Genomic DNA, 12,114 nt, shown 5'->3' with positions numbered 1-12,114 from the left:
ATTCTCACAAACAGAAACACAAGAACCTTAAGAACAAGACTATAAGGATAAAAACAGAGGAACATAAGAACATATTTTATTTTATTTTCCCCGAAGAACATATATGGGGTCAAAGTTTCATGCTTTTATGTTCCCATGGTTTGGTTTTGGTCACATGACTGCATTTTTGCATCTGGCTAACAAACTAGCGGAGAAAGACCACAAAATAACTTTCTTGCTCCCCAAGAAAGCTCGAAAGCAACTTGAATCTCTCAATCTCTTCCCAGACTGCATTGTCTTTCAGACTCTTACCATCCCATCTGTAGATGGCCTCCCTGATGGTGCTGAGACAACCTCGGATATCCCGATCTCGTTAGGCAGTTTTCTCGCCTCGGCTATGGATCGGACACGCATTCAGGTCAAAGAAGCAGTTTCTGTTGGTAAACCGGATCTGATTTTCTTCGATTTTGCTCACTGGATTCCGGAAATAGCTAGAGAGTATGGAGTCAAGAGTGTCAATTTCATAACGATTTCTGCAGCATGTGTAGCTATTTCGTTCGTCCCTGGTCGTAGTCAAGATGACTTGGGTAGTACTCCACCGGGATACCCTTCCTCCAAGGTGTTGCTTCGGGGACACGAAACCAACAGTTTGTCGTTCCTCTCCTATCCGTTTGGAGATGGAACTAGTTTTTACGAACGGATCATGATAGGACTTAAGAACTGCGATGTCATTTCGATAAGGACATGCCAAGAAATGGAAGGAAAGTTCTGCGATTTCATCGAAAACCAATTTCAAAGAAAAGTTCTCTTGACAGGTCCAATGCTTCCTGAGCCGGACAATAGCAAACCGCTAGAAGATCAATGGCGTCAGTGGCTTAGCAAGTTCGATCCGGGATCAGTAATATATTGTGCATTGGGCAGCCAAATCATTCTTGAAAAGGATCAATTCCAAGAACTCTGTTTAGGAATGGAGCTGACAGGTTTACCATTTCTTGTAGCGGTAAAGCCACCAAAAGGTTCATCGACAATCCAAGAAGCCTTACCAAAAGGGTTTGAAGAGAGGGTTAAAGCACGTGGAGTGGTTTGGGGAGGATGGGTGCAGCAACCATTGATATTAGCTCATCCATCAATAGGCTGCTTTGTGAGCCATTGTGGTTTCGGGTCAATGTGGGAGGCTCTAGTGAATGACTGCCAAATAGTGTTTATTCCACATTTGGGTGAGCAAATATTGAACACAAGACTGATGAGCGAGGAACTCAAGGTCTCGGTAGAGGTGAAAAGAGAGGAAACGGGATGGTTTTCGAAGGAGAGCTTGAGCGGTGCGGTCAGGTCTGTGATGGACAGAGATAGCGAGCTCGGGAATTGGGCGAGGAGGAACCACGTAAAGTGGAAGGAGTCTCTGCTTCGTCATGGACTAATGAGTGGTTATCTTAATAAGTTCGTAGAAGCATTGGAGAAACTAGTCCAAAATATAAATCTTGAATGAAAAACTTTGTAAAGAGCAGCTTTGATCGATAAGAGTCATAACGGTAAAAAAAGTAGACCACCAAGTAGTTGTTCGTTTCTCGTCTATGTTCTGTTCAAGCTTCACTTACTAGCTAGGAAATAATTTTATATCATCAAATATAACCTGATTGAACTCATCTTGATATATTACTATTTTTGAATAAATGTTTTGGGTGAAATAGGTAGATGACTCAATTTGAGATGGAAATTAGGTAGATTGCCTTACAAAAAAGATTTGCTTCTAATTCTTTTGGTGTTAAAAAAGAAATATATAATAAAACTTTGGGAGTAATGCAAAAAAATATTTATAGCCGAGACATACTTAAATTTAGGTTTGTTGACATCAACCCTAAACTCTAAATATATATTAAGTAACATTATATACTAAGCATAGTGTATTTTCTTAATATCAAAGATATCTTTTAGTTTCTTACCAAGAAAAATATATATTTTTAGTTTTTTTTTGCTATTTGTTAATTGTCCTTTAAATTTTGGCCACAATCAAAAGCTACAAAAAAAAAAGAGAGGATAACTGTTAGTTTGTAAACTAAATTCTCTCTTGAGATAAATGTTACGAAACGGCATTTTTTGTCATGTTACGTATCATAGTGTTTATCTTTGGGCCGGGTTTGGATATACCAAGCAAGACCATAAATTCAAGATCGTGTCTAGCTACGTGTAATACAAAAGTTCTTCTGACCAAAAGGATCATCAAACAAAGATCCTCCGAAACAATGGAGAAACCAAAGTTGAAGACAGTCCAAGAGGTGGTCGCAGCTGGCGAAAAACTACCGGAAAGATACCTCTACACACCCACCGGCGACGGCGAAGGTGATCAACCTTTCAATGGTTTGTTGCCAGAGATGAAAATTTCGATCATCGATCTTAATCTCCTTTTCTCTTCTTCTGACGACGGTCGAGAAGAGTTGAGTAAACTTCACTCGGCGATCTCTACATGGGGCGTTGTTCAGGTTTAAGTTTTTGACCCTCTTAGTGATGATCATATAGTCTTAAAAAATCATCGAAGAAATTTTATATCTCGTAGGTGATGAATCATGGAATTTCAGAAGCCTTGCTCGACAAGATTCACGAGCTAACGAAGCAGTTCTTTGTACTTCCGACCAAAGAGAAACAGAAGTACGCAAGAGAGATAAGTAGTTTTCAAGGATTTGGAAACGACATGATTCTGTCTGATGATCAAGTTCTCGATTGGGTCGACCGCTTGTACCTCATTACGTACCCTGAAGATCAACGACAGCTTAAATTCTGGCCTGAAAATCCAAGCGGATTTAGGTAAAATCCATAGGATCATCCATGCATAGATTTCAGTTTCCTTTAGACTGTAAATCTGTGATTTTAAAATCGTTTCTTTAGGGAAACTTTACATGAATACACAATGAAGCAACAGTTAGTGGTTGAGAAATTCTTCAAGGCATTAGCTAGATCGTTGGAGTTGGAAGATAATTGCTTTCTAGAGATGCATGGTGAAAATGCTACGTTGGAGACAAGATTCAACATCTACCCTCCATGTCCGAGGCCGGACAAGGTTCTTGGGCTAAAACCGCATTCTGATGGCTCAGCCTTTACTCTTATCCTACCCGACAAAAATGTAGAAGGACTTCAGTTCCTCAAAGATGGGAAGTGGTATAAAGCTTCAATTCTCCCTCATACAATTCTGATCAATGTAGGAGATACTATGGAGGTAATCAATCATGTATATATATGTTTCTATGATAGTTGAAGTTAATTGGTGAAGATTTGATAGAAATCTCTTATGCATGTTCAGGTAATGAGCAATGGAATATACAAGAGTCCGGTTCATAGAGTGGTGCTTAACGGAAAAAAGGAAAGGATATATGTGGCAACATTTTGTAATGCTGATGAAGACAAAGAGATTCAACCTTTAAATGGGCTTGTGTCTGAGGCTAGACCAAGGTTGTACAAAGCAGTTAAGAAGTCTGAGAAAAACTTCTTCGATTACTATCAACAAGGTCGAAGACCGATCGAAGCTGCAATGATCTGAAGTTAAAAACATTGATCAGTCTGCTTTTGATATTCAAAATACACATGTCTCTTTAGTTACTTGATCCTTGAAATAAGATCCCGTTTGCTTCTTTGTTGGAACGTGATATATCATTTGTGTTGTGTTGCCAATAATATCAAACCCTCATTTGGGTATGTGTAAGTGTTGTTAGACGATCTTTCTAAAAGATTTTGAACCTAATAGTGACGTTAGAAGGTTAAACGAACAACCTGCCTTGAGTGTTTGTTTTTGTCTTTGTTTTTCTTCATCTCACGTTTGACTAATGTTTTGGCCAGGCTGATCTGGTTCAGATTAACACGCGTCATCAAACCTGGTATGCCATATTATCATAAGATCGATTACTTTTGACTTTTTGACACGCAGCATTGTATTTCTTCGAGGCATTACATTACATTAATGTTTAGATCAGACAACTTTTCTAATAAAAACAAAGGTCATTTTAACACATGTTAACCACTACTTTCACCAACTAAACCACCAACCCTCACTAATAAATAAACCTAAAACACCCTTCAAAGACTTCCACGAGCACATTCTCAAAGCTAAATATAGGGGCTTTCTTAATCGCAGAAGTTTTTAAGCAAGAAAAACAAAGATGCTTATGATTTGAAAATTGAAACACAGCAAAAATTTCTTCTTTAAGCTCTCTTTGACACCTTTGCTTTTTTTGTGTTCAACTTGTTTCGAGAATTTAGGAAATAAAAATGGGCCAAAATTTTCACGCTTTTATGTTCCCATGGTTCGCTTTTGGTCATATGACTCCATACTTGCATCTAGCCAACAAGCTAGCTGCTAAAGGTCATAGGGTTACTTTCTTGCTGCCTAAGAAAGCTCAAAAACAGTTGGAACATCACAATCTGTTTCCAGACAGGATCATCTTTCATTCTCTTACTATTCCCCATGTTGATGGCCTACCTGCTGGCGCGGAGACCGCCTCGGACATCCCCATCTCGTTGGGGAAGTTTCTTACCGCAGCCATGGATCTCACTCGCGATCAGGTCGAAGCCGCGGTTCGTGCTTTGAGACCAGACCTGATCTTTTTCGATACTGCTTATTGGGTTCCGGAAATGGCGAAAGAACACAGAGTCAAGAGTGTGATATACTTTGTGATATCAGCTAACTCCATAGCTCATGAACTTGTACCAGGTGGTGAATTAGGAGTTCCTCCACCTGGCTATCCTTCGTCAAAAGTGTTGTACCGTGGACACGATGCTCACGCTTTGTTGACTTTTTCCATCTTCTACGAGAGGCTTCATTACCGGATAACAACAGGTCTAAAGAATTGTGATTTTATCTCAATTAGGACTTGTAAAGAAATCGAAGGTAAATTCTGCGACTATATAGAGCGTCAATACCAGAGGAAGGTTCTTTTGACAGGTCCAATGCTTCCAGAGCCAGATAACAGTAGACCACTCGAAGATCGATGGAATCACTGGCTGAATCAGTTCAAACCCGGCTCGGTAATATATTGTGCATTGGGAAGTCAAATCACTCTAGAGAAGGATCAATTCCAAGAACTCTGTTTAGGAATGGAGCTCACTGGTTTACCGTTTCTCGTAGCGGTAAAACCACCAAAAGGCGCAAAGACGATCCAAGAAGCGTTGCCAGAAGGGTTTGAGGAGAGGGTGAAGAATCATGGAGTAGTTTGGGGAGAATGGGTGCAGCAACCATTGATATTGGCTCATCCATCAGTAGGCTGCTTTGTGACCCATTGTGGGTTTGGATCAATGTGGGAGTCTCTAGTGAGTGATTGTCAAATAGTCTTGCTTCCATATTTGTGTGATCAAATTCTCAACACTAGATTGATGAGTGAGGAACTCGAGGTTTCGGTGGAAGTGAAAAGAGAAGAAACAGGATGGTTCTCGAAAGAGAGCTTAAGTGTTGCGATCACCTCGGTGATGGACAAAGATAGTGAGTTAGGGAATCTGGTGAGGAGGAACCACGCTAAATTAAAGGAGGTTTTGGTTAGTCCTGGATTATTAACCGGTTACACCGATGAATTTGTTGAAACTTTGCAGAATATAGTCAACGATACAAATCTTGAATGAAACAATTTCATTATAAAGAAAATATGTCACAAATAAGGTAAAATAAGGAACTAGACCATGAAGTCGTTATTAGTGTCTTGTCTCTTCCTCAAAGTTGTAATAGATTTGTCTTTGTTCAATTTTATTTTATTTCTATAAATTCATCAACTCGTTTATGAAAAAAAAAACTGCTTGTTGACTCTAGTGATCCAAATCCACAAAGCAAGAATGCGATTTTTCTTTCATATATAAAAGACATGGGATTGACCAAGATATGTTAGCATTGATAACAAAAAGTTTTCTAGAATCCTTAATGCTCCTTCTAAATTTTGGATCCAAACAAAAAAGAGTTGTGATCTTTATAAAGTTACATAAGAAAATTATTTTCACACAATTTGTTTTTTTTTCTTTCCCTCTATATTACATTATTATACAAATTCGTAAAAAATGTCGTCAATTTAAGAAGAAATTAAGATTATACATTTATACACTAGATGATCAATGTTATCCCTGGATGAGCCAATTTGAACCGGGCTCAGTGATATATATAGTTCACTAGGGAACCAAGTCACTCTCGAGAAGGATCAACTTCAAGAACTCTGCTTAGGAATGGAGCTTACAGGTTTACGTTTGTTATATCGGTAAAGCCACCGAGAGGATAATCTAAGATTCGATAAGCGTTACTAAATGGCTCAAGTAGCGGGTGCAGGGTGGTGGGCTTTGTGAACCATTGATATTTCATATTTGCTCATCCATCACTAGGCTGGTTTATGAATCATTGCGGGTTCGAATAAATGTGGCGGTCTCTGGCAAGTGATTGCCAAATACTGTAGCTTATATTTGTTTGATCAAGTTATTTAAACACTAGATTTATGAATTATTGCATAATCTAGTGCATGATACTAAATATTGAATGAAAAGACTTGATGTGATCAATAAGGTAAGATGAAACTAGACCATGGAGTAGTTGTTGGTTTCTTGTGTTGTTACAACATTGCAATTCTTATAACCATAACAAGAAATGAAGAAAATCATCTCTTTGTATTAGTGAATGTCTGAATGACTTTAATTACAAATTTTAAATCTATTCAGACAAAGAGAAACAGATCAAACGAAACAAAACAGAGACAAGACTATATATATTGGAATCTTGTCTGCGTCGAAACAGAATCAGACCCATGAGGTTGATGAAGATCCATGTCCATTGCTAACAAAGCAAGCGTAAAGCTCGTCGAATACCACCACTTGATCATCATGATCTTCATCACAAGAACCAAGATTAGAATTATCAACAGGAGAATCTTGATTTGTGAACAGAGCAAGCTGATTCCTTGCTCTCTTCAGCTCATCTTGGAGAAACTGCACTTGATGCTCTAACTTTGCCTTGTCGGAGAGAGCTGCTTCGTGCTTGGACTGAAGAGTGCAGTGTTGGACCTCAAGAGACTGAGTCTTGAACCTGGCTCGCTTGTTTTGGAACCAGACAGCGACTTGTCTTTGAGGTAGACCAAGCTGGTTCGACAGTTGAAGTTTCAGATCTGGCTCAAGCTTCTTGTTCATAGTGAAGCACTTCTCCAGTTGTCTAACTTGATCTTGTGTTAGCCTCTTCTTCTTGTTTTTACCCTGACTCTGAGAATTCTCCATTTTTCTCTTCTTTTTTGTTTTTTCTTTTGTTGTGAGCTATGTACAACGTTGTGGCTAAGGATGTGTATATATACACACACGCACTCATACTTAAAACATTGATGGTGTTCTATGTAAAAGATAAGCAAACAAAATTAACACAAACTTTGTATTCATAACTAAGATAAGTTTCTAGTGATATAAGTTTAACATATACTATAGAAGACATACAATGACATCAAAAAATTCATATCATCTACCTAACTTATATTGTCAAAGTTACTAATGCATTGATAGTAAAACGAGAAATCACATTTAAAATTTTTAGAGCAAAAACTTTAATGTGAATTAAAAGACTTTCGATGCATGTATAACGAAATGGATTTGAAGTATTATCTGAAAACGGTGGTTTATCTGACACTAAAACTATTAAAACACACAATTTAACGTTCTGAACATATTCATTATAGTGGAAAATGTATCATTCATTTTTTTTCCAAAACATTCATGTATTACTTTCACAAAAAATATTTTTCAAAAGTTGCAAAATGTAATTCACCAAGTAGTGATGGTTCGAAAATCTCTAAACCTACCTTAGAACAATTATATCCATTATGATCCCTTATATAATAGTGTTATATATAGCTTATTCTAGTAAGAAATATTTTCCAAAATGGATAAAAAGAAGTCAAGAACACAAGAGTCGGTTTGTTTAGAAGGGGTCATTTGGGAATCAAAGCTATGGGGCCTAAAGACTCACTTAACTGTTCTTTATGGACCCATTGTACTATTCAGAAGATTGAATTGGGACTAAGAGAACATAAACTATTCTGATTGATTAATTAAAATAAGTAGTTGATTAACAAGTATTTCTCTCAAATACATGCATGTCTTCACGTGGGCTGGTCGTATCGTACCTACTTAAATTTAATAACATTATCATTTAAGCAAAAAATAAAAAAATAAAGTATGAACTCTTTTTTGTTCTCTTTGGGACAATGCATCTTGTTTTACGAGTTCTTTAATTTTCAATTTTGGAATTTGCATATCAGAATCTTTAAGCACTTTATATCCCATTTTAGATACGCTCTGTTGTATTGTAGACGACATATCTTTTACCAGTTACGACCAAATATATTGGGCCTAGAGGCCCTATACTCATTTCTGCTGTGTCGAAAAGAATGGGCTCATATTTGCATATCATCAAGCTACCATTATGAATTGAAGTCTATGATCTTAGACTATAGCTACACGAAGTTTCAAGATCAAAACTCAAATTACATAAAAGTTTTAAATCCCTTTTAAGAACCACAGTTAAAAACATACAATTAAAGTTAACATTTTTCTGTTTATTCGTTTAGTTGATGTTTTTAATTAAGAGTTAATCTTATTACAATAAAGAAATTTTATATCAACACTTATATAGGGAGAACAAAAAGACACTGTACTGTATCTGTGTTTTTAAACATGTAATTTAAGAACAATTTATGACCATACCAAAATCAGAAATCAACTATATGGTTGGATATTGAGTCTTGGCATGTCTAAGATAGAAACATTTGATCCTTTTAAAAGCTTCTTCAATCGAAGTTGCATCTGCTGCAAACGTTATCCTCAGCCAGTTCTTCAGCCCCACCGCGGTCCCTGCTCAGCCACATCCATCCACACACAAGGTATATATCAAAAAAAGAAAAAAAAGATTACTCTTAAGATGAATGAATCATTATGAAAGATTGAAATAATATCCTTACCAGGAAGAAGGATGACTGATTCTTCCCTAGCTAACTTGAAACAGAAGTCGATATCGTCACTTACATCTTCAAGTAATGAGAGATTCAGCTTAACCTATAAGAAATACAGAAATAAAATATGTAAGACCATGTAAGTAATTTGTGAACATTTTTTCACAATTTATACATAGGCTGACCATCATTGCCATGGATCCTTCTGGTCGATGCGAGGAATCAATGCAAGGAATCTCCTTGATCCAGTCACAACAAATATCCGAAGAGTTCTTCAACGAGTTCAAGGTTTTCTTGAAGAAAGACTCATCCGTCTGTTCCAAAATAGTGGGAACTGCAGCCTAATACAACACAATCAAGAACAAAATTAATGTCTTAAGATAATCAGAAACAATTGAAGTTGATTTCGAATGTGACATATATATACCTGAATAAATGTAGCTGGTCCACCAAGAATATCAAAGTATTTCTTAAACCTCTCAATGATCTGATCCAAAAGAACAAAACAAGATTTCAGTAAGTAAGCGGCTTGTTTACGCTCTTTGCATCATCGACTTTTTGTATAAGATTGAAGCTATTACTAACCTTAGGGTCCTTAAAGGAACCAGAAGGATCAGTGGTGACAAACCACCCGAGTCGCCAACCTGGAACTATCCATCTCTTTGATAAAGAGCCAAGAGTAAGCACAGGAACAATAGATCCAAACACACCCATTGGCACAAACGGTTTGCTACCAAAAGCAAGATGACCGTAAACCTCATCAGCAATCACAAGAAACCCTAGTTTTTTCGCCGATTCCGCAATCTAAACACACAAATTTGTATACATCAAATTCCAAACAACAAATTTGGTTCTGTTTCCTCATTGTCAAAGTTTAAAGCTAACCTTCATCAAATGCTGGTAGCTATAGACATTCCCGCAAGGATTACCAGGGTTTATAACAACCAAAGCAACCGTGTTTTCGTCTGCAAGAGCCTCGACAGCATCAAGATCGATCTCCCATCCATTTTCCGGAAGAAGATCGACGTAGCGAACTTCAAGGTGTCTAAACTTAGCACAGAGTTCATAGATTGGGAAACCAGGCCTTGGAAGAAGTATATTAGCCCTGGGACGAGCTAACATCGACAATGCTACATCGATCGCTTGCGTGCAACCCGATGTGATAAACACATCATCCTGTGAAAGTTTGTATGGAAGATCACGCGATAGATACTCTGCTATTGCCCTGTTTTTATCATTACACAAAAAGTGTGAGACTTGATTTGCAAGTTAGTCTCTCATAGAATAAAAAAATGAAATATTCCGTTGCAATCAGAAGGTTCAAAACAACCTAATTATACAATCATCCTAACTAAAAATTCGGTTTAGTCATCTAATCGGTTATTTCTGATTCCGGTTGAATTAAACCAACTCTAACAGAGAAATGGGGAAAAGACGAAAGTGACCTTCGAGCTTGGGGAAGACCGACGGTAGGAGAGTAACCATGGAACTTGTTGGAGAGAAGAGAATCAGAAACAGCTTGAAGAGAGACTTGTGTTGTACGAAAACACGAGTAGAGTGTTGGGTCTCCCATTCCCAGAGATATTACTCTCTTTCCTCCTTCATCTTCCTCTGTTGTGATGCTTTCCATTAGCAAACTCAGAATCCCTTTGATGGTAATTGTGCTCGTCGTCGTTGCTCCATTCTCCATCTCTTCTTCTTGAATTCGATCTTCTTCTTGTTAGTTTCTTTTGTTTTACCCAATTTGGATGATTTGGTTTTGTTGAGTGTTTCGGTGCAACTCGCAAGAAGAAGAAGAAGAGAAGGTTTTGATTTTGATGTGTGTTTTTGATTGAGAGAGTGAGATTTATTTGCCAGATTGGAGAAGAAAACTAAGAAAATATTGTTTACTTTCCAGCCACTCGTTTTTTCTCCTTCATATAACATTATTTTATTTTGACCCAAAAAAATAACATTATTATTGACCAGAAAATAACCTTGTTTATATATGGATTTGTTTTATTAGGAGTGAAATTTGGATTTAACCCAAAAAATTTTGGTTTAAGTACGAATTGCACTAAATTTCTTATAATTTTATACATTTTAACCCAACTAGGAGATGGGTTAAGATTTTATATATTCTACCCAAACAAATATACCAAACTAGGAAATGGTTGAAATTACGATTTTAGCCCATAAATATTTGTTTCATTACCGATATCATCGTTTAAAACTAAATTAAAAAACAATTATATATTATAATAACTAATAATTAATAATTAGCTATCAAAAGAAATTTGCATAGCCATGAAAAAATGCGTGGCCATAGTTCAAAATCCGAGGCAATGTATATGTCTAAATAATCATATTTGACTGATGATGGTTTGTTAATGATATTAATAAAGTCAAAACAATTTTGGTAATGAGGGTGAATTTGTTTTTAAACCAAATGAGAAATGAGAAGCACACACGCATGAGTTTGAAATTTATGTGAGGTTTACTTACGAATTTCAGATAAATATATGCAGCAAACAATAGCAAATTTGATACAACACACAAAGGACACAATATATATCCCATGTTTGAATGTTCTAATCCCTAATCCGAAAACATTATGGACTTCAGCCCATAACTTTTTGGTAATCTAAAAAAGAATTCATGTGACGTTTTAGAATCATCCAAACCAAAAACCTTTAAAGAGAAACGGACCACACCATCTTTACGGTTGATAAGATATTATACGATTGTTTGATTTGATATTATGGTTTAGACGAATGGAACGATTTAATGGCCACGTAGGATAAGACAAAGCATAAGATAAAACCAAAACATATTTGTGAAGACGAGATGACTTACACCGTACGTCTCCTTCCGACTCTTTACATACGTGTCGCACTTTTGGTACGCAAGCTGCTTCCATTTGTCCTCTCTTCTCCCTCTCCCTCTCCTAAACTAACACAACGGAAAAAAGAAAATTATTTTTCATCGTATTCGTCGTCTCACTATCGCTGTCCAAATGGAGAAGAGACCACAACTCATTGAATCACTGTTTTCTCATAATGATTTTTTATTTGTTTCATAGTTTTTAACGCATTCCTTTCTACTAGAGGACATCTGTGTATTTCGAAAGTTTTCAATTCAAGATTCAAATTTTTAAAAAACTAAAAGTGGTAATTGAAGAATGATTTTTGTGAAAATTATAAAGAAAGTTATACTC

At 36.7% G+C, this 12,114-nt stretch overlaps 5 protein-coding genes and 2 long non-coding RNA genes across 8 annotated transcripts; 5 read left to right on the top strand and 2 right to left on the bottom strand.

The window, feature by feature from the left end:
* Nucleotides 1–58: 58 nt before the first annotated feature.
* AT5G54010 (UDP-Glycosyltransferase superfamily protein) lies at nucleotides 59–1,691 on the top strand. Its single transcript, NM_124780.3, has one exon. The coding sequence runs from the start codon at nucleotides 104–106 to the stop codon at nucleotides 1,463–1,465; it is 1,362 nt and encodes a 453-aa protein (NP_200212.1). The 5' UTR covers nucleotides 59–103; the 3' UTR covers nucleotides 1,466–1,691.
* Nucleotides 1,692–2,103: 412 nt separating this feature from the next.
* Nucleotides 2,104–3,585, top strand: AT5G54000 (2-oxoglutarate (2OG) and Fe(II)-dependent oxygenase superfamily protein). 2 transcript variants are annotated; one of them, NM_124779.2, is made up of 4 exons: nucleotides 2,104–2,456; nucleotides 2,531–2,778; nucleotides 2,860–3,187; nucleotides 3,272–3,585. In NM_124779.2, exons 1-4 carry the CDS (start codon nucleotides 2,220–2,222, stop codon nucleotides 3,506–3,508), a joined length of 1,050 nt encoding a protein of 349 aa, NP_200211.1. In that variant the 5' UTR covers nucleotides 2,104–2,219; the 3' UTR covers nucleotides 3,509–3,585. The 2 variants fall into 2 exon arrangements, with proteins under 2 accessions (NP_200211.1, NP_001318796.1); NM_001345073.1 differs by lacking the exon at nucleotides 2,104–2,456 and having other exon boundaries at nucleotides 2,492–2,778.
* A 473-nt stretch (nucleotides 3,586–4,058) lies between these two features.
* AT5G53990 (UDP-Glycosyltransferase superfamily protein) lies at nucleotides 4,059–5,816 on the top strand. Its single transcript, NM_124778.4, has one exon. The coding sequence runs from the start codon at nucleotides 4,234–4,236 to the stop codon at nucleotides 5,575–5,577; it is 1,344 nt and encodes a 447-aa protein (NP_200210.1). The 5' UTR covers nucleotides 4,059–4,233; the 3' UTR covers nucleotides 5,578–5,816.
* Nucleotides 5,817–6,417: 601 nt separating this feature from the next.
* On the bottom strand, nucleotides 6,418–7,401 carry HB52 (homeobox protein 52). Its single transcript, NM_124777.5, has one exon. It carries the CDS (start codon nucleotides 7,195–7,197, stop codon nucleotides 6,727–6,729), a length of 471 nt encoding a protein of 156 aa, NP_200209.1. The 5' UTR covers nucleotides 7,198–7,401; the 3' UTR covers nucleotides 6,418–6,726.
* Nucleotides 7,402–7,918: 517 nt separating this feature from the next.
* Nucleotides 7,919–8,128, top strand: AT5G08095. The gene has a single exon (NR_143056.1). It is a non-coding gene; the product is annotated as an other RNA (long non-coding RNA).
* Nucleotides 8,129–8,474: 346 nt separating this feature from the next.
* On the bottom strand, nucleotides 8,475–10,813 carry TAT7 (Tyrosine transaminase family protein). The gene is made up of 7 exons (NM_124776.5): nucleotides 10,364–10,813; nucleotides 9,804–10,143; nucleotides 9,504–9,722; nucleotides 9,346–9,405; nucleotides 9,104–9,259; nucleotides 8,928–9,021; nucleotides 8,475–8,820 (listed from the first exon to the last, which is right to left on the bottom strand). Exons 1-7 carry the CDS (start codon nucleotides 10,606–10,608, stop codon nucleotides 8,690–8,692), a joined length of 1,245 nt encoding a protein of 414 aa, NP_200208.1. The 5' UTR covers nucleotides 10,609–10,813; the 3' UTR covers nucleotides 8,475–8,689.
* An 846-nt stretch (nucleotides 10,814–11,659) lies between these two features.
* Nucleotides 11,660–11,979, top strand: AT5G08085. Its single transcript, NR_143055.1, has one exon. It is a non-coding gene; the product is annotated as an other RNA (long non-coding RNA).
* Nucleotides 11,980–12,114: the final 135 nt, after the last annotated feature.

Source organism: Arabidopsis thaliana, chromosome 5, assembly GCF_000001735.4.
Source record: "Arabidopsis thaliana chromosome 5, partial sequence".
Classification (NCBI taxonomy): domain Eukaryota; kingdom Viridiplantae; phylum Streptophyta; class Magnoliopsida; order Brassicales; family Brassicaceae; genus Arabidopsis; species Arabidopsis thaliana.
The sequence above is the reverse complement of the archived record's forward strand: the minus strand, read 5'-3'. Positions and strand labels throughout refer to the sequence as shown.

Bases quoted from the DNA above. Each gene is read 5' to 3' on its own strand.
- AT5G54010 (NM_124780.3), top strand. From the start codon at position 104: ATGGGGTCAAAGTTTCATGCTTTTATGTTCCCATGGTTTGGTTTTGGT.
- AT5G54000 (NM_124779.2), top strand. From the start codon at position 2,220: ATGGAGAAACCAAAGTTGAAGACAGTCCAAGAGGTGGTCGCAGCTGGC. The intron at 2,457-2,530 runs GTTTAAGTTTTT...TATATCTCGTAG, and splicing joins CTACATGGGGCGTTGTTCAG to GTGATGAATCATGGAATTTC. The intron at 3,188-3,271 runs GTAATCAATCAT...ATGCATGTTCAG, and splicing joins ATGTAGGAGATACTATGGAG to GTAATGAGCAATGGAATATA.
- AT5G53990 (NM_124778.4), top strand. From the start codon at position 4,234: ATGGGCCAAAATTTTCACGCTTTTATGTTCCCATGGTTCGCTTTTGGT.
- HB52 (NM_124777.5), bottom strand. From the start codon at position 7,197: ATGGAGAATTCTCAGAGTCAGGGTAAAAACAAGAAGAAGAGGCTAACA.
- TAT7 (NM_124776.5), bottom strand. From the start codon at position 10,608: ATGGAGAATGGAGCAACGACGACGAGCACAATTACCATCAAAGGGATT. The intron at 10,144-10,363 runs GTCACTTTCGTC...TGATAAAAACAG, and splicing joins GGTCTTCCCCAAGCTCGAAG to GGCAATAGCAGAGTATCTAT. The intron at 9,260-9,345 runs GTATATATATGT...GTGTTGTATTAG, and splicing joins GACCAGCTACATTTATTCAG to GCTGCAGTTCCCACTATTTT.